At 40.2% G+C, this 20823-nt stretch overlaps 1 protein-coding gene across 5 annotated transcripts in view; it reads right to left on the bottom strand.

The window, feature by feature from the left end:
* SYT16 (synaptotagmin 16) overlaps positions 1–20823 on the bottom strand; it is a 217838-nt gene that overhangs the window by 34475 nt on the left and 162540 nt on the right. For 4 of the 5 annotated variants that reach the window (XM_072963177.1, XM_072963175.1, XM_072963176.1 and 1 more), the window contains 2 exons: positions 8548–8760; positions 2587–2837 (listed from right to left, as the gene is read on the bottom strand). In XM_072963177.1, the coding sequence (XP_072819278.1) occupies positions 2587–2837; positions 8548–8760 (464 nt within the window). The other variant, XM_072963174.1, reaches the window with a different exon arrangement.

Below are 20823 nucleotides of genomic sequence, written 5' to 3'. Positions count from 1 at the left end.
CACTTGTCTGTCAGGCTCTCTATTCAGATAGATGCTCTCTCCATCTGCAGGTCTGTGGTGAAGTCCTGGGGAAGGCTCTAAAACAACAGTTCTCAGAACCCTTAGCCAGACACAGCTCTAGGCAACAGCCAGGCTCTGGATGGGGACGATCTAAGGGGTCCACGAAAACTGGGCTTTGTGGCCTCTTTCTGGGTTGACTGGAGACCAAGATATGTGAAGGTAGGTATTTTCAGAGCAATTAATTATTTCAACACACTTTACCTATCACCAGGCAACTAAAGGCGTTCCTCCTGCGGGTACTGTTAATGCCGCTAATCCATCTGACCTTCCTACAAGGTAAAAATCTCTTCATTTTTATCCCCATTTGGCAGATTTTAATTAACTTCTCAAGGCCAATCAGTTAATCGGCGGAAAGGAGAGATGAAAAGTGGGACAGCTGCCTCCCTGGGTGCTCAAAACCACCGGCCACCCTCCCACTGCCTTCCTCCCATTGCCTTCCTCCCAAGCCTTGGGTCTGCAGGAAGGAGTCGATGGCCTTTTCCAGCAGAGAACAGCAGCGTTTGAAAAACTGGCATCCTAACAGGTAGTCACCCTGCAGGACCAGCTTCCCTCTGAGGCAAAAGAAATGATTCCTTTAGCTCTTGCATTCCGGGTTTTTTTTTTTTTTTTAAGGTGGGAATATTTGCACCACATTGTCAAAACCCATGAAGATTTAAAGATCTCTGGATCAAACGGAAAGCCATTCTGTTTTAGTAAGATAGTGTTGATGTCATCAGCATGGCCCAAAGTAAACAGACCCACTATACGTTACCGATGACAGATACGGAGGGGAAGACAGGCTTCTTAATACGGCTAAGAGGCAAGTAAATCAATTCTCAAAAGGCAAGGTAAGCCTGCAAAGCAGGCATTTACAGGAACTGCCTCCGAGGCACATTTGAGGTTCTACTGTAGGAGCACCAAATTACAGTTTTTGTCTCAAAATAGACAGGAGGTTGAATGGAGCACACAGAGATGTCTGGGTATTTCTGGAGGCTGAGAACATTTAGTGCCCTCAACACCAAGTCTTCTATTAAAGCGCCATGAGGCAGGCAGATGGGAGGTTACCTGCAGAAAGCAATTCCAAGCCTGATGGTACAGTTATCAAGGGGACAGACTGTCAATAGGTAGGTAAACAGTTCTGTTTTGTTTCTGCAGCGAGAGAGCCAAAAAGCATTGGATTTTTAAACGTTCAGTGTTATTGTGTGGGATTTGATAGGACTCTTGGCAGCAAACCAGCAGAGCAGCAGAATTTTTTTTAACAAAACATCTAAGGTTGATAGCTTTGGGTGTCTCTGCATGAAGGGTTGCTTTTATCCAGCCACAAACCACATATCTGAGTTGCCGTCCCTGGTCCTCAGCAGTAACACAACACAAAGGCACGCGTGCACCTGGGCCACCTCCTTACGCTCTCTCTACATGCCCTGATCCCTTAGCAGTCAGGCTCTGCAACACAGCTTTCTATGTGATTTTTTTTCTCTTTTCCTCAATGAGCATGCGGTGTGTGTATGACAGTCCAGGTCCTAGTAAGAGATTCATCTTGTATATTTTCTCAGTTAGACTGATGCTAACAAAATCCATTCACCCTTCTCCTTCCTCTATATGCACAAATTTAAGTTTTACATACTTATGTGACTTATTTCATCAAAGTTAATGTCAAAGTAGACATTAGATACCATTATTTAATATCTCTTAATGTTACAGAATCATAATAAGAGGGATCTGCCTAATAAAGAACAACCATAAGCCCATAAGCACCTGTAAGATAAAAACAACGTGTGTAAAATCCTTATCACGGCTCCTGGCACAGAGGAAATGCCCCTAAAATGATAGCTTCTATCATCATTACCTCCAGTCATACTTCTGGATGGTTAGCACATTCTGGACTAAGTTTCTCAATTAAAAAAGAGATTTAGAAGACTCATCTTTTATCAGGATTTACCCAAAAAGCAAAATCAATGGCCAGAGGGTCATTACAGACCCATGCCATCTCCTAGACGTTTAATTCAATTCAGAGCTGACAAGCACACTCATACTGCAAGATCTTCAGCATAATATCTTGCATAATTTCATTGGGAGGGCCATTGTATTTTCTTCTTCAAATAATTCTCATATTTAACGAATCACAGCTCAAGATTTGGTGTAAATAAAAATAGATTCCATTTAATTGAAACCATGAAGGAAATAAACCAGTCTCTCTAAAGAACTAAGAACACCTTGATGTAAAAAAAAAAAAAAAAAAAAAAAAAAGAAGCCTAATGGTTGGAGGGTTCATTCTACCACCTTTCTTCCTTTTATTTTTCCATTTTGTTAGAAGTTTATTTATGACTCCTTGATTGGTATACACAGGGGCTAGGCCTTGGTCATCTGAACAAAAATGTATTTTCATTAAAGACTCTTTAGGTATTTGTTTTCCAAAGCAATGCTTCCTTTTTGGAGAAATTTTTTTTCTTGCGAGAATGAGAAGGGGGAAGGGGAGGAAGAGGAGAGCGACTAACCAGAGAGCACACAACACTCAAGCAAGGAAAGCATGGAAAACAAACAACTTGCCTCTGGACTCCACACGGAGGAGCTGTCAGTGGCACAGGAATCTTCAAATCCTCGGTTATTACAAGCTGTCTCCGTCTCCAAGCTGCCCTCTGTGGACTGCTGACTGAGGCTACGGACCATCTCTTGGGAAGGTGAGCCATGGTGCCTGGTGTCCCCCACCTCACAGGGGGACTGTGAGTGGGCATAGATGGGAACATCTTCACCATAAGACAGATTCTCAGAATAATTCAGTTGGCTGCCTCCATCCAAACCTGGATTTGCAATAAGGAGACTCTTTCAAATGCCTGATTATGTCACATCTTTTCATCTAGAGAAATTAACAACTATACCAATCAAGTCCTCAGAAACAAAACTTACCAAATAACACCTGCAGGAATATAACTTCACCTCACCTGTATGGTCGATAAACATAAACCGTAAAAACCCATTAGTTCATCATGTAGGGTTCAAGAAAGTTTAATACTTTCTAATGATATGAGTATAAAGGATGCGTATTTATGTTAGAAGGATAAAATAAACACATGAGCGTGTGGTTGGAGTTAATGGACACAAGACTTTTGGGATGGATCTAAAAAAATAGCAAGAATGGTAACTGGCTACAGAGGTCATGTGTTCTCCTGGCTTTACCATTCTTCCTTCTCTTTCCCACGTTCACCATATTTCACCTGCTCAAAAGGCTTCAGTAGTTCTCTCAAGTAAAAAGTTCTCTACTTGATCCATGGAAAGAACACTGGACTTGGATTCAGATGATCTGGGTTTAAATACTAGCTCTGCATTAAGAACCTGAACATTTGAACTGCCTTAACCTTTGTCTCTTTATCTATAAAATGATGATAAAAGTCATCAGAGAGTCCTTGTGGACACATGAAATAACATCTGCCTGGCAACCACCACACCTTCCATAAACACTAGCCTTGCCTACCTGTCTGGCCTCATCCAACCCAGCAAGCCCCATTCACTATTACCTCCCAACTCATTGTCACCTGTGGTCCCACAGGCTCGTGAAAAATGCTAGTTGTGTATTTTTGTTCACAGTGTTCCTCACGTCTTCCCTCCTGTCCTTTCCTTCCTGACCATCCAAAGCCTCAACAACTCCTGAATCTTCCTTGACTCCTTCGGACTCCGTGTTTCTCTCAGACCTTAGTGCCATTCTATTTTCTCTCTCTCTGTACTCCCCGACTCCATTCATCCCCTTCCTCTTCATCAATGTCTGGTGATTAACCCTCAGATAGTAAGGAAAAACTGACAGTGTCTTCCTAAGCAACAGTTTGCACCCTAAGTTGCCTCCCAGATCCAGAAAGTAGCCAAGGACATCTCATCCCTTGGGCCTCCACTCTTCTCCAGTAGCCCTCATCCCAAAATGATAGAAAATTAGAGATATAGAAAGGATGAGTGAGGATGGCAAAGTACGTACCATAAATTCAGCACTTATTTCCCACCATTGGTCTTAAAATCTGAGTTAGAACGTAAGGTCCCTGAAGGCCCTAATCCACATCCATATACTGCACAATCTTTATCCATCAGTGGGTTTCACTAAATCTCAAATAACTTTCAGGGCTACACAGATAAATATTTGAAACAGCCAGGTGTGCAGCAACATGGAGTGATGGTGACAGTGGTTTGCCACACAATATATGACCCACCTATATATAATAAACACACAAACTTAAAAAAATATAATCACCCAATGCAGACCATATAAAAACATCTTCGAGAAGACGGTTTTCAGGGAACAACTGCAGACTTCTGGTTTGGGATTTTGCAAAACCATAGTAAGCCACTGAGCAGTTCCCCATCTGCCTTGTTATTCTTAATAATCCATTTCGGGGCCCTTGGAAACTCTCTCAAAGGACGCCATGAAAATCTTTACATTCATACTATGTTATTTGGCAAACACACTAAAAAAAGGCCACAGAAAATGACAGAACAAGGGATATTCCATATGCAAAACCCTACGACGTAGAGCAGAATTTTCTTCCCAGGCTCTAATTAGCACATCCACTCCTCACATACATGAACACGAAATGTCCTATTAAACAGCAGGTCATCCATCAACGTGTGTAGCAGCCAGCAGGATCGCAGCACAAAATCTAACTGTGCCAAGAAATTACCCCCATAAAATTGTCTCATGACTTCAACTCCTATGGTGATGATACTTAGATCAGTAATAAGGGAATTTTCAAAGGCTACATTAAAGCCTTGAAAAGCTATTCATAATTGAAAAACATAAGAACTATATTAATGTAACAAACCATTTTCCTTGACAGGCAAGCAAGGAATGAATTAGAAAGGCAGATCTGGGTACAAGTCAAGGAACAAGGAGGGGGAGGGGAGGAAAGGTGACTCACCGTTACATAAAGCAGTCTGCCTGTGCCTTAAATTACAGAAGATCATGTCACCTTAAATACACACGGAGAAGTAATTGCCTGTTGTCGAGAAGTGTACCCTGGCTTCTTAGAAATTATAGGTCATAATTATGTCACATCAACCATATTTATTCTAGCAGGGCAATTCTGGAATTTTTTTAGTCCATATCCCACTTTGATGGAGTGTAACTGTATCATCTAATGACGTTCTTTACTACACCCAAACCTCTCCCTCCACCACCCACACACAAATACCTCCGCTTACTATCTGTGATGGTCAGTTTTCTGTGTCAACTTTGCTACAGGCCTCAATTATTCAATCAAACACTAAGTTAGGTGCTGCTGTGAAGGCATTTCTATAGGTATAATGAAAGCCCTTAAGCAGTTGACATTCAGTAAAGGGAATTATCCCACATAATCAGTCCATTGGAAGGCCTCAAGTGAACTGAGGCATCTCTGGGGGAGAAGAAATTTCATCTATAGACAGCAGCTTCAGTGCATACCTGAGAGTTTCAGCCTATCCCTTCCAATGGTCAGGCCGATGGATTTAAGAGCTGGGTATGCCAGTTGTCTGCTCAGCCCCGACAACCACATAAGCCAGTTCTTTGCAATAAATCTCTTGAAATATATATATCAAGTTGTGGTATATTTATATATTGGAACACTACTCAGCCATAAAAAATAAAATAATGCCATTTGCAACAACATGGATGGACCTGGAGATCATTATTCTAAGTGAAGTAAACCAGAAAGAGAAAGAAAAACATCGTATGATACCACTCGTATGTGAAATATAAAAAATAAAAAGTAAAATAAAATTTAAAAAGACACAAATGAACTTATTTACAAAACAGAAACAGACGTAGAAAATAAACTTATGGTTACCAGTGGGGGAAAGGGAGAGGAAAGGGCTAAATTGGAGTTTGGATTTGCAGGTACTAACTACTGTATATAAAACAGATAAACAACAAGTTTATACTGTATAGCACAGGGCACTACATTCAATAACTTGTAGTAACCTATAACGAAAAGAATATGAAAAGGAATATATATATATATATATGTATATGTATGACTGAAACATTATGCTGTACACCAGAAATTGACACAACATTGTAAACTGACTAAATTAGAATAAATAAAAAAAGAGAAAAGAAAACAACGTCTATCTGTCACCCTGAAATCCCCTTGACACCTATGAAATCTTAATTGATGCACCATCCCAAACAAAGCTGAGCACAAACTCTGGGGATAACTGACCTGTTTTAAATGATACCAGGAAGAACATGACTAGCTTTTTTTTTTTTTTAAAACACCCGAAAAACTAAATATTCCACCAGCAAAAATAAGGCTTTGCTCAAAAACAAACGAACAAAAAGCCCCAATAAGCGGACTATTATTCTGCAGCCCACCTTTCATCTCACAGAGCTGATGGGCAGCCTCTGAATCCAGATCACTCAGTCCAAACCCTCTGGCATTATCAGGAATACAGGGACAATTAATGCACAACACTAAATCTGATACATGACATGAGAGAACTTGTCTGGAATATGAACATAGTTTTACTTGGACTGGGAACTTGAATTTCACTGGTCCAACATTTTGGATGCATTTTTAAGTGGAAGAATTGTTTACAATTAAATTTGATCTTAGAAAACCATGTTTAAGGGTAAAAAAGAGCTAAATAGAGACTAGGCAAAAACAAAAAATCCTCTCTGGGGTCCGTGCTTAATCTTTTCATTATCTTTACTGCTGAAACAAATACACTGATCTAAAGATGAACGAAAAGAAATGACACTGAAAAAAAATCATACAATAAATTTATATTAACATTTCCATGGCATTTGATAACTTAAAATTTAGCATGCCGTTAATCATTCCTATGAATATCCTGATTTTCTTCAACATCTATAGTTCATTCCGTGTAGTGGATTTTTCCTTCCCTCCAGTGGAGAGAAGTTGACCCTTCCTATCTCCATCTGTCAAAAAAAATTCAGAATCACACTGGTTATGACAAAAGTTGTTGCTAATTCCAGCAAGGCTAAGGGTTAGAGCATTTGTCAGAAGTATCAGGACACTGACCGTCCATATAAATCAGAAACTAGACACTTGAGCTTCTGGGAAATGGGGCCATTAGCTTAAGAATTAAACAAGCTACTTACAGGGGATCAACTGCTATTAACCTTCATTAGCTACCATTTGCTGGGAGGTAACAGCAGAGAGAGGAAGGCAGGAGTGCGGGTGAGGAGATGCTGAGGGTCATTAGCTACTGAGACTACACTTTGGTTACATCTGCATCAGGCGTTTATCTCTTGGTTACCTTGGGTTAAAAAAAGGAAGAGCAATAAAACGCTATGTTGGCCCATCTCAGTAAGTAGAAGTACATGATGGGTGGTAAATTATTATAGTCCTGCTGAAAAATAGGGTTCTTTTCACTAATTCTCCCCCTTTGTTCTTTCTCTGCTTGTCTCATCCACATCACCAAATCAGGCATTCCTTTGCTACCCTCTACCATTCTGAGCTCTCCTGTTTGTCTTTTACTGCTCAGAGTTGAAAAATAAGGAAGATCAACCATGCTCCCATTACTGGACTGACCATGGATGCAAAGGAAAGCAGGAAAAGATTAGAGAACCCAGGTCATTTAGACCAGGTCACTGGAGTGGGCAGCACGACATTTTCTCTGGCTTTTTACTAAATACACTCCACAGACCCTTCCCTGTTCCAATGTGCTGTGCCTATTCAGAGTTATGGGCAGAAAGGAGTCAGAGAGATGCCTGACCTTCACTGGGGAAAACACGAAGACATATTGTACTGTTCTTTTTCCAGGTTCTTTTGTGCACACAGTGGGGAGGGAGAAGGACTCTTAACAAGACCGACCTGTCGTCACAAGCTGTGCTGACCCTACCCCCGAGTGTCTTCCTCCCCCTGTGTGAAGCGGAAACTTAGTACAAGGATGGAGGACGGCATGAGACCTGCTCTCGCCCAGGAATTCTCACGCGGGCGGGGTCCGGAAACTACAGGGAATGAGGGAGAGTGTGCAGGGCATGCGTTGTTTGTAAAAGATGATTCAATACTATTATGATTCATATTTTTATTTGGAAGATAAAGTATACCTATTGTTTTAATAATGCAAAATATTATAAGAAAGGTGTCAAAAATCTCCTGAGGTTACATAGATCTGCAGGAAATTGAATCTAGGTTTCCAAATGGGAGGAAAGGCACAATGGCAGCAGACCAGGTATGTAAAATTTTGGCACTTGTCAGAAGGGAGCAAGATTTTATAAAGCTTGATAAATACCATTCTAGTCATCAGTGTTCAAACGTACAAAGCAGCAGCCTACAATGGAGGAGGGGGTCTCACCAATCAGGCTCAAGACTTTGGCACTCCTGATCTGTTCCCTCTGCATGAGGCTCCCAGGGAGGTTTGAAGCAGCCCTTTTGCCCTGTCCCAGCCTCTGGATCCTGTCTCTCTCTCTCTCTTTTTTCTTTTTCTTTTTTCATCTCTAGACTCAGATGCAAGTGCAGTGACTCCAAAACATTCCTACCGTCAGCCATCCCTGGTCTAGATAAAGGAAGGGTTTGATGCAAAGAGTACCTTCACAGGTGGACACTTCCGCGTGGTCCTCTTTGTGGGTAGGGAGCCAGTGGCTGGGTTTTCGTTTCTGCTCCAATCTTGTCTGCTTTCCTTTCTCAGATGCTCCTGAGCGGAAACTCCGGGACCGGGACACAGAAATTTCAAACTGTTTGATCACCTCCTCATCGCTGTCAGAAGATGTGGACAGCTCCTCATCATCTCCAAAGCTGTTAACTGGAAGCAAACAAGAGTCATGAGTCTCCTATGGGGCCCACAAGAAAACAGACAGAGATAATCTGGAGAAATAGGAGCACATGGGCAATTAGTCTGGATCAAAGGAGGCCGAAGCTAGGTAGAAAGAATTTAAAGCACTTTTGAAGGGGGTGGGAAGGGATAAATTGGGAGTTTGAGATTTGCAGATACTAAATAATATATATAAAATAGATAAACAACCAGTTTCTACTGTATAGCAGTGGGAACTATATTCAGTATCATGCAGTAACATGGTGAAAAGAACATGAAAACGAATATGTGTATGTTCACGTATGACTAAAGTATGCTGTACACCAGAAAGTGACACAACACTGTAAACTGACTATACTTCAATTATATATATATATAAATAAAATAAAACACTTTTGAAACATAAACTTGAGTCCAAAGAAATGAGACAGGAAAAGAAAGCTCATGAGGGTCATTAGAAATACACAGCTAGAACCCAGGGGAAGCCGCTGGGACACCCCCCCCCCCCGCATAATGAGCCCCCTTGTTGAGCTGGGCAGCCACTGACTTGTTAGGTTGCTGCCACGTGTTCATGACTGGGAACAGGACAGGGATCTGTGCACGTCCCTTACGTGCAGCTCCGGTCAGTGATGACGGAGAAGGTGTTCTCTGCCTCATCTCGGTTAGTAAAACACACAGAGCCTAGCCCCACCACAGACCCACTGCAGAGAAATTAGCAACTGAGATCTTCCAAAAGCTTCCTAGTTTTGAAAAGAGATACCACATTGTATGTGTGTTTAAAAAATAAATAAATAAATAACTAGTTTATATCAGAAGTGTCTTTCTCAGCATCAATGACCCACCCAAACACCCTCTGAATTATTCGTACCACTTCCCTGCCACATCCTGCCCCCAGCACAACGGCTGGTCCTCTTTCAGTTTCTTCAGCTGGCCCTGGTCATCCCTGCCTGCGTATGCATTGGTCCTTCGGCCTGAAACCCTCCCTCCCCCAGGTATTTACACCTGGCTGGCTCCTCTCACCTCTCAGGTCTTGGCTTGACTGTCAAACACTTCCTGGATGGGCCTACTTTAAGCAGTCCTGTTCACTGTACTCTCCTTCTTTCTTCTCCCCCATAACTTCCATGGAAATAAAGACATCACCTGTTTGTTAACTGATGTCTCTACATTATGTATAACAATGCCTGCTACATAGTAAGTACTGAATAAACACTTGTGAAACATTGAACAAATTGGTGAACACCCAGGGTTTCCTCCCCAGTCTGAGTGCCACCCCTCACACTCACACATGGGTCCCTGTGCCTGGCCTGCTCTACTTCAAGGTTCTAATCGCTATGTTGGAGAACTGGGGAGAGGTGGGAGAAGGAACTCTTATTGTGTATACTCACATCAGCAAACTGAGTCTATGTGGCCAAGTTCCTTAACCTCTCTGACCCTGTTTCTTCATTTGTGGACCATTTCTGATGTCTGGATAATTTCCCAGGTCTTTTCTAGATTTAAATTCTCTGACTCCAAACTTTCTACTTGACAGGCATTAACATTCAGTGTTTCTATTAGGGAGCAGCTGGCCCAAGAACATAAGAGCGCATCATTTTCAGGTCACTCAGTTCTGGTGCTGGCTGTGACCAGCATCATGGTAGGGTCGGGAAAGCTAAGTGTCAGAAGCGACTCTACTACTGACCCAACAGAACATCATTACAAGGGACAGTCTCCCCATGTCTCAGTGGGCTGGGCACAGCACTCTGGGGTGAGATGGACCATCACACACGGAGGAGATCCAGAGACCAACAGGACCAAAATTAAACTCCCTCCACCTTTAGAGTATAGGACCAGCTAAGCACCTGGGAGGTGGTCAGGGGGACAGATACACTGCAGAGGTGGCTGGGTTAGATAGCCTCTGGCACTTTTTCCAACTCTGCGATTCCATTCCACTTGTATTACTAGGCCAGTTTTTTAAAATTTAAATAGTCATAAATCATCAGTTTCAAATTAAGTGAGTCACTCCATGGCTATTTCCTCAAAGCATAAAATCAATAATTAGAATTCATTAGTTTACCTGTCCTGGTTTTTTTTTTTTTTTTGCCAGTCAGTGGTCATATACCGAACACAGATTCTCCTCACTCAATATCATAACTGTAACAGCAATTATAATGTTTCCCATTTACTAAACATGTACTCTAGGCCAGGCACGGTCCTAGGGCTTTGCATGTATGATCTCATTGAATCATCACAGCAACACCATGAAGTAGGATTGTTATCATTTCCATCTTGGAAATGGGAAACAGAGGCACAGAAGTTAAGCAACTTGCCCCAGGTAGTACATTGAGCAAAGTAACAAAACTGGGACTTGAACATAGAACCTATGTTCTTAGTCTCTGTGCATATCATCTGACATCACTGCATCAGGACACCAGAGCCACACAGAGCTGACTTTTCAGAGTAGGGTAAGAGGGGGCTCTGCCACCTCCTCCCTGAAACTGCCAGGAGGCTGCCTCCTTTGTGAGAACAGAATAGCAATGGGAAGAAGAGACCACGCGGGAGGGGACGCGCCCAGGCTGCAGTCTAACTGGCCCATTGCTCCTCGTGGGATTATAAATACAGCTGCACATGCTATTCTAAGCCTCACTCCCCAAAGGTCTCAGGGAATTCTCTGTCTCAAAAGGAAACCTATCATCCCCCCTAAAAACCGCTGGGTAGCAACAGGCGTCAACAGTGGTGCCGTCACAGTAATGAAAGCAACCCCACACACAGCACTTACTGTGCGCCAGACACCGCCAGACAACTCTGCATATGCCAACTTACTTACTCCTCACAGCAACCCCATGAAATCGGTGCTTCGTTATGCCTGTTCTGTGGGTGGGAAAACGGAGGCACCGTGAGGTAATTTGCCACAGTCATACAGGTAATAAACAGTGGAACCAAGACTCAAAGCTAGGTGGTCTTGCTCCAGAGTGAGTGTTACTAGTGACCACATGATGCTCCCTCTACCACCTGCTGCTTCAGGAGAAAAAAAAAATCCTAATCAAAATCTACACAACTGTCTTTGATCACCAGGAAGACTAAATCACATAGGCTGGGATAGAAAGGGTCTTCACGAGCATCTATCTCTTCCCTCGTTTTCACAGAGACCAAAGCCCAAGCAGGCAAAGTGATTTGCCCATGGTTATACCAAGCCAGGACCAAACACAGGTCTCCAGGCTTCCAGGCCGATGGTTTTGCCACCTCATTTTCCAAGTTCTCTCACCAATGGGTTATTTTCTCAAATTCAGATTTTGACTCTCTTTGAGAGATCCAAGAGGCTACTTGCCATAGAATGAGTCTGTGTCAACAACTAAACAGATGATCTGGATTTCACGCAACTTAAGTCTTTGAAAATCACGAAGTCTCAGCTAAGTTGTGGCACTTATTTCAGAGATAAAATAGTACCTTCTGAAACAATATATAAATACCAAGTTCAAACCCCTTTCAACCTGAGTACCCGGGAGAGAGCGCAGAGGGGCTTTGTATGGAAATCTTCACCTCTTTACCCAATTTACTCGCTTCAACAACAGAGGAAAAGTTGTGCAGGAGGACGTGGATACATTTCCCTCAATCCCAGGATGCAAGGAGGGCTCAGATAGCATGTCAGCAGCTACCACAGAAGAGAAGTCAGACTCTACTTTCAGACGCAAGGCCGCCCAGCTCCACCCCTCTGTTCGCACGGTGCTGAGGCACGCCTGTGGGCTTCTCGCATGGGCAGCAAGTTCATGGCTCTGACGGACAGAGGGGGCTCTCTGTTCACCCACCAGTATCAAGTCTCTACAGGAGCACAGTCAGAATGTCCCTCCCTCTGATTTTTAGTGAAATTTTTTTTTTTTATTTTTAGGAAGGAGGAGCAGAGGAAATGCCATCTTCATCTTCCACAATTAAGAGACAGGAAGAGGGGGCTCCAGGAACACAGAAACTGCCTGTCAGGTGTAACATCAGTCAAGGCAAGGGTCCATAAGAGTGCAGAGTCTGGAGTCAAGCTGCCTCAGTTTGATTCTGGGATCTTCCATTTGCTGGTTTGAGCCCTAAGCAAGTTCCTTAATCTTTCTGAACTTCAGTGTCCTTATTTTGATATCCCTTACTTCTTCAATTTGTTGAGAGGACTAAATAAGATAAACCATCTACAGGCACTTAGCATATGTCTGGCATATGATATGCTAAAAAAATGTTAACTATTTTTATTATTATTATGCCCCATGGGGCAGTGCTCTGTGTGGAAACCCTTCTGGGAAGCCTTGCATTTACACACAAAGGGAAAAATGCGCCTGTTCTTGCAGGGTCTGACCTGAAAGGGCATCATCAGAGCTGGTGTAGGGGGAGGGTGAAAGAAACAAGGGCTGGGAGAGGAGAAAACTACGCTGATGACGTGGGCTGTATCACCCTACTTCCCTCACTGTGCTTTTTCCAAGCTTGGGGTGGCGCGCTCTGGAAGAGTGAGCAGTGCTGTCTGGATGTAGGCAGTGCTCCACACCTGCTCATTTTGTTTCTTTTAAGGCCACAAAACTACCAACTGGTGATGCAAAGAGAGGATTTCTTAAGTCTGTCTACTGCTATCTTACAGATGGAGAAAGAATTTATAAATGATCGGTGCAGCTCCAAGCTTATTAATTCCTTCCCGCCCACACAGGAGCAATTAGGTGGAGGAAAGTACTGCTCAGATCTTATAGATGGGAAGTGGAGACAAATGGGGGTGGGTCGTGCTCGGTGGTGCAGTACCTGGGTGCTACTTTCAGCTACAACTGCAGGAATCCCTAATACACCAGATTTCTCAAATACCCACAGCAAATGTCTATCCATGGTGTCTGGATGAGGACAGAAATAAGAATAGGAAGTTGATTAAAGTGAAAAAGCAGAAGGGAGGTCAAAGGTGACAACTGTCCCTTTCAGATCCTAAAAAAAAAAGGCCACATTTTAGATGCACAATCCAGCCATTCTTGGACCTAGACAGGCTAGGAAGATTTTTATAAATAATCAGCCTTGATTTTTTTTTTTCACACTATGCTCTGTGGAGGTCTGGTATCCACAAAGGAGCTTCAATGCACTTACTGTAAAAGTGGAGATGTGGGCGGTTTCACTGAACAGGTTGGGCTATACACTCTGTACAGTCAGGGTTATTTTGCTTTAATACCGTTTATATTTTTATAAGATTCTGTTGGGAAAAAAGAGTCCTGGTATTTTTTCAAAGTTCAAAAAAGCATTGATGCAACCCAACTCCCTCATTCCACAGAATAGCAACTAAGGCTGAGACTACTTAAGCCACGTGCCTATAGTCAAGTAGCTAGTTAGCGGCAGAGGGAGGATTACAACCTGGTTCTCTTGTGCACACTAGTTTTGTCACCCTACACCTTGTATGAGATGTTTTGACAACTCCATTTCATGTATGAACAAAGAGACAGCACTTGTAATAGTTAAGTATGAGTTAGTCATGCAGAAAATCTTTTACTAAAATAAGTAACATAAGGATCACTATACTACAGAAAAGTAAATTACAATATGGAGTGAGGATTCTAGTTACGGTAATACCAAAGTAAGTGATTTAAACCTACTAATAACAATTATAAATTCATGAAAAAATTTTAAACCAACTATTTGAAGGCATAGAGAGTGAGCAAGAGCAGGCAGAAACTGGAGGGAATCTAACTTTTTAAAGAAGAAAATTTAACTGGGTGAGATATGTGGTTAAACTACTTTTCTGCTAAAAGTACTCCGAAGTCTATGAAGCACAGGGCATCAGGGACTCTGGCAGAAACCACAAGCCTTATTGACTTGAGGTGTCAAAGGGCAGAATTCAGGCCAACCAGAGCAGCTGGAAATGGAGAAGGAAACCCCCAGAAAGGAGGGAACTACAGGGTGGGAGCCCCAAAATCTGCATATGAGCTTGGCTCAAACGCTCGGCTGAAACCTGAACTGTGAATACATGGGGGAGAATCAAAGAAACCCAGAAAAAGTAACAGCTGGAGGGCTAAAATTTTGATTAGACATTTTGGCTGCAGCCTACCTCTGCAGAAACCGAGTTAGGAGTTTGAATCTGGCCAAGTGAGAGGGGCTTGATAAATATCCCAGGTTTTCCATTAAAACTCTAAAAGGGCCAACATTAGAAATAGGACTAAAAGTAAAAGTGAAAAAAGTCCAACATAACAAACTATAAAACCAATATACTCAAAGGAATCAACCAGTAATTTCACTCTGGGATGAAACAAAAAGCATTACTCTTTACAGGAAGATGAAAGAATCCAATATCTTTACATTTCACCCATAATGTCCAATGCACAATCAAAAGTTACTAGACATACAAAGAAACAAGAAAAATGTGAATCATCAAGGGAAAAAAACTGAATTGAACCTAGCCCCAAGATGACTCATGTGGGATGCAGAAGTTAAAATCTAAGTATCTATTATAAATATGTTCAAAGAATCAGAGGAAAAAAGTGATATAATGAATACAAATAAGGGTAATCAGCAGAGAAATGAAAACAATATTTTAAAAATCTAAATAAACTCAGAAGTGAAAAGAAAACCTTTGAAATAAAAGCATTCAATATATATTTTTTTTTAGCAGATTGGAGATGGCAATGAACTTTGAAAGAGCTCAAAAAAAAAGTGATCAATCTGAAGAACATAAAAATTTGGAAACAAAATAAACAAAACCTAGGTGAAAAAGGACAGTATATCAAGTTGTCTAAAATATATGTAACTGGAGCCTAAGAAGGACAAAACAAAACAAAATGTGGAAAAATATTTGAAAAATAATGGCTGAGAATCTCCCAAATTTGGTGAAAAACAATACACTCAAACATTTCAGTATCTAGTTCAAAAGTTCTACAGCTAGGCGCATCATAGTCAACCAGCTGAAAATTAAAGATAAAACAAAATATTTGAAAGTAAGAAGAGAATGAAAAATGCACTGCATACAGGAAAATAATACAAAGAAAACTGTCGTCTCTTAGAGACACTGAAAGCCAGAACACAATGGCATGACATGTTTAAGTGCTAAAAGAAAAAAACTGTCAACACTGAATTCTATATCCAGAGAAATTATCTTCAAAAAGGGATGTAAAATAAACACATTTTTATATAAATCAAGAGAGAATCAATCAGTCCTGCATGTCAAGAAATGTTAGAGGAGGTTCTTCACATGAAAGGGAACTGGCGGCAAACTGAATCGCAGGTCTAAGGGGAGAAACGAAAAGCAGCAATATCAATGGCAAATATGCGGGTAAACACAAAAAACATTTGATGTTTTCTTCTTTCACCTTTATAACTGAAGAAAGTTATATATACTAAAGAAAGTTACATATACTATTACTTCACTGGGGGGTTGATAAAATGTGGATAAGTAAAATGAGATAACAATAACACAAAGGGGAGGGGAAGTAAGTGATTTTTGCTGTTGCAAAGTGGTATAATGCTGCGGTTTAAAGCAAAGAGTAAATGTGAAGTGGTACAACACTAACTCAAAGTTGACTGTGATAAATGAAGGATGTAACGTAATTCCCAGAGCAGTCATGAAAAAAAATACAAACAGGAATAATTAAAAATTTAGTAGAGAAATTAAAATTGAATACAAAAAAAGGTGATTCATACAAAAAGAAAGTAGTAAGAGCAACAGAATATAAAAATTAGATGCAACAGATAGAAAACAAACAGCAAAATGTCATCCTTAAGCTCAATAATGTCCACAAATTAAATGCAAATGAAATAAACATCCCATATGAAAGTAGAGATTGTCAAACTGAATGAAAAAGGAAGGCTCAACTATATGATGACTATAAGAGATACTTTAAATATAAACACACAGGTTAAAAGGGAATTAAAAAGATAAGTTATGCAAACTAGAAGCATAAAGAAGCTGATGCAGTTATATTAATATAAGGCAAGAGTTTTACCAGAGGTGAAGGATATTTTATAAAGTGATCAATTCATTAAGACACACAAATCATAAGCATGTATGAACCTACTGGCAGGGCTTCAAAATACATGATGGAATAACAGAACTTAAAGGAGAAGCAGACAAATTCAAGATAAAGCTGGAGATTTTAACACCTCTTTCTCAGCAGTTGATAGGGTAATTAAGAAAAAATCAGTAAGCATATAAATTTGTATTTTATATACAACATATAGTCCACTGTGATCATGTGGACTTGACAAGAAAGAACATTCTACAGTTTTGGGGTACAGAGTTCTATAAACGTCAAATAATACCAATATCTATACAATTCTTACCGAAAGTAGAGGAAGAGAGAATATTTCTCAACCCATTTTATGAGGCCAGTATAATCTTAATAAAAACACCTGACAAAGACATCACAAGTATAGAAAATTATATACCCATACCCCATATATCAGTTACAAAAAAATCCTTAGCAAAATATTAACAAATAGAATCCTACAATGTATCAAAAGGATTACACAATATGGTCACATAAGGTTCATCCTAGAAATGCAAAGTTGCTTTAAATTACTAAAGTCAATTGATATGATTAACCAAATTAATACAATTACAAAAAACAACCATCTCAAAAAGCACACAAAAACTCGAGAATATCTAGCATCAATTTCTGATAAAAATAAAACAAAAAAATGCCAGCATGCTAGGGATAGTCAAAAATCTGAAAAAAAAAAAAAAGGGCCTCTACTAAAACTCTACAGCTAACATCTATGATGGGACAACTAAATGAATTTAGCAAAGTCATTATATAAAAAAGTCAATTATACTTCTATATTCCAACCACAAATTGAAAATTTTAAATTTTAAAATTCTGTCCCCAGTAGCCTGAAAATACATTAATTCTTAAGAATAAATTTAACAAGAGGCATTCAAAACTACCACACTAAAAGCAATAAAATATTTCTGAGAGAAAAATAGACTCAGTATTGTTAAGATGGCAATTTCCCCAAATTAATCTATTGATTTAATGCAATCCAAATCAATATCCAAGCAGATATTTTGCAGAATTTGACAAGCAGACTCTAAATGTATAAGGAAATATAAAGGCCTTAGAATATTCAAAATAATTTTTAGAAAAACAAAGTGGAAGTACCAACCTACCTGCTTTTAAGACTTAAACTTTTAAGACTAATCAGGACAATTGGCAAAAAGATAAAGTAATAAATCAATAGAACAGAATTAAGAGTCCAGAATAGCACCACAGAAATATGGTCAATTTTTTTTTCACAAAGGTGCCAAAGCAACTCAATGAGGAAATGAAAGTCTTTTCAAAAAAGTAAGCTTGAGCAAAATGGTTATTAATATGGATTTTCAACCCTTATCTCACACTATGTATGGGTGTAAAAATTAATCATAGATCAAATTGTAAAACTTTATAAAACTCCTAGGGAAAAAACATAGACAAAATCTTTGCAACCTTAAGATATATAAGAGCATGAACCATAAAAGAAAGAAAGGGCTGCTAAATTAGACATCAAAATTTAAAATTTTCCCTCTTTGAAAGACATTAAGAAATGAAAAGGAAAGATGTAGACTGAGGTAGAGTATTTACACATATATGTCGGATAAAGGACTTGTATCCAGAAAATGGAAAGACATTTTGCAACTTGACAATAATACAACTCAGTACAAACAACCCAGAAAAAAATTTCAACCAGACGCTTCACAAGCTAATATGTACAAATAGCTTATAAGCAAATGAAAAGATGCTCAATATCAGTAATCATCAGAGTAATACAAACGAGATACAAATACAAAATGAGACACCAGCAACATTTAAAAAACTGACTGCAAGGAAGTAAGGCATATAGAGCTCTTATATAGTCCTGGTAGGAATGTAAAATGGTAAAACTACTTTGGTAGTTTCTTAAAAATTTAAGGTAACATCTAAATCAGCCACTCCACTCCTGCAAATTTTCCCAAGGGGGAAAAAAAACCCACAAAGACTTTTACACAAATATTCAAAGTGGCTTGTGTTTGTAACAACTAAAATCTGGAAGCAACCCAAAATTATAGCAACAGGTACATGGATAAACAAATTATGGTATATCAATACAATGGAATACTAGTCAGCAATCAAGAGGATTGGACTATTTGTATCTCCAAAACATGGATGAATCTCAAAAACATTCAGCTGAGTGGGGGCAAAAAATAGTCAAAAAAAGTGTACACATTATAAAATTGCATTTATATAGCAGTCTAGAAAATTTTAAATAATATATTGTTACAGAAAATAGATCAGTAGTTGCCTGTAGTGGAGTTAGAGAGGATAGATTACCAAGGAGCATAAGGAAACTTTTGGAGTCATGCAAATGTTTGTTTTCTTGCTTGTGAGGATGGTTTCACAAGTATAATATGTCACACTCACTAAACTGTACACTTTATATATGTGCATTTTATACATATTTATTATATTCCAACTGTACTGCAATAAAGCTTTTAGAGAGTGTATTGAAGTAAAGCTGGTCCCCATGGCAGCCTCCCCCCTCCCTCACTGCAAGGCACTGAAGTCCCATTCCTCCCTGATTGACAAATATTGCCAGCCTTGAGCCATTTCTTTGCAGACGAGGAAGCTCAAACCCAATGAGGCCTAGAACTCATTCTCCTGCTCTAGCCCAAGGAAAGAGTCTGAGGACCAGAGTCCCCACCAAAAGGAGAGTCACTGATCCCCACTGTGTCCATCTGGGAAGTTCTGGCTTCCTGATTTATATTCTGAGTTCCTAGAAATGCCTTGAAATGTACCCTGCAATTTGGCTATTGTCTGACTCCTTTGTCTCTAGTTATTAGATCCTTTTCCCAACAGCTGCTAATTAAAGTCAAACCTGAACAGCCCTGAAGACAGACAAGGCTGACACAGCCCGGACTCCCCTACTGCCACACCCAGCCAACCATACTGATCCCCGTGAGCAAGTGTTTGCGAAGTCAGCCCCAAACATTCCTGGCATCTCTGGACAGAAATCTGAACTTCTAGTTAATCACCTAAGTGAACAGTCCGATATCCAGGGCTATTTGAGCCTCTTTAAAGCTTATTTCTCTTCCCTATCAGGCCAAACTCATCCAAGAGAAGCAAAGAGGCATCATGAAAGCACTGAGGGTCAGGTGATTAGGTCTGCCTGTGGGGAGTACACAAAGTCTTCACTGGGGGTGGTCTTCTGAAAAGAACTGCATCTGTATTCATGGGGCCCTCCTTCCCCACTGTTTGGACTCTCTCAGCTACAAATGTTTTCTGGACACTTGGCTTTGACCATTACTCTAAGCTGCTTGAGCACTGCGACAGGGATTACCTGGATAAGAGCAAGTGTGAAAACCATCAACTTATCTGACTCTTAAGCCCTACTAATTTGTATGCCTCCTACAAGGGAATTTCTTGATAGGACTCAAGCGTTGCGTTGTTTTCCTACAACAGTGGTATTTACATACAAATTAATGGCCAAGATTGTAATTTACTCTGCTCAGAAGTGAGGTGACCTGGTAATTGAATTTCTGCACAGGCAGAGAAAACACAAAACCAGAATGCTTGTTCCTGCTTTCTTTTCTCCAACCCCCAAAAGATTTCTATTGCTCCAGTGAATCCATACAAGCAACAGAGAATCAACATTTTACTTCATAAATGTTCTGATAAGGAATCCAAAAAAAAAAAATCCCACTGCCATGGATACTAAAGTGAAGGGCCTAGGATATGTAGCCAAGGTCGAGAAAGATAATGAACAGATCTTGTGATCTGCAGGTGGTGTGAGTTTCTGAATTTCTAGTTGTTCAAGTTCATCCCTTCTTCTTCCCATCCCATGCTGCAAATCATCCTCAAGGCAGTTCCCCAAGTTGTTTTATCTTGCAGTAGAGCCCAGCCAAGCTACAGAGATCACTTCTACAAGGCAGTTTCAAAGTCTCCTCAGCACCAAATTCACAGTAAACATATCCAAATATATCATGACAACTGAAAAGAAACAGACTGAAAATACTCCCTTAGCTAAGCAACAGCTTTATCAGAAAAAAAAAGTATAAAAGCCACATTCTGAAAAAAGTCACACAATTTGTACATCAGATATTCAGAAGTGGTTGCATATATCAGAATAGCGGCCCCC

Source organism: Vicugna pacos, chromosome 6 (genome assembly GCF_048564905.1).
Source record: "Vicugna pacos chromosome 6, VicPac4, whole genome shotgun sequence".
Lineage (NCBI taxonomy): Eukaryota > Metazoa > Chordata > Mammalia > Artiodactyla > Camelidae > Vicugna > Vicugna pacos.
Note: the sequence above shows the minus strand (reverse complement) of the source record. Positions and strands in the feature narration are given on the sequence as shown.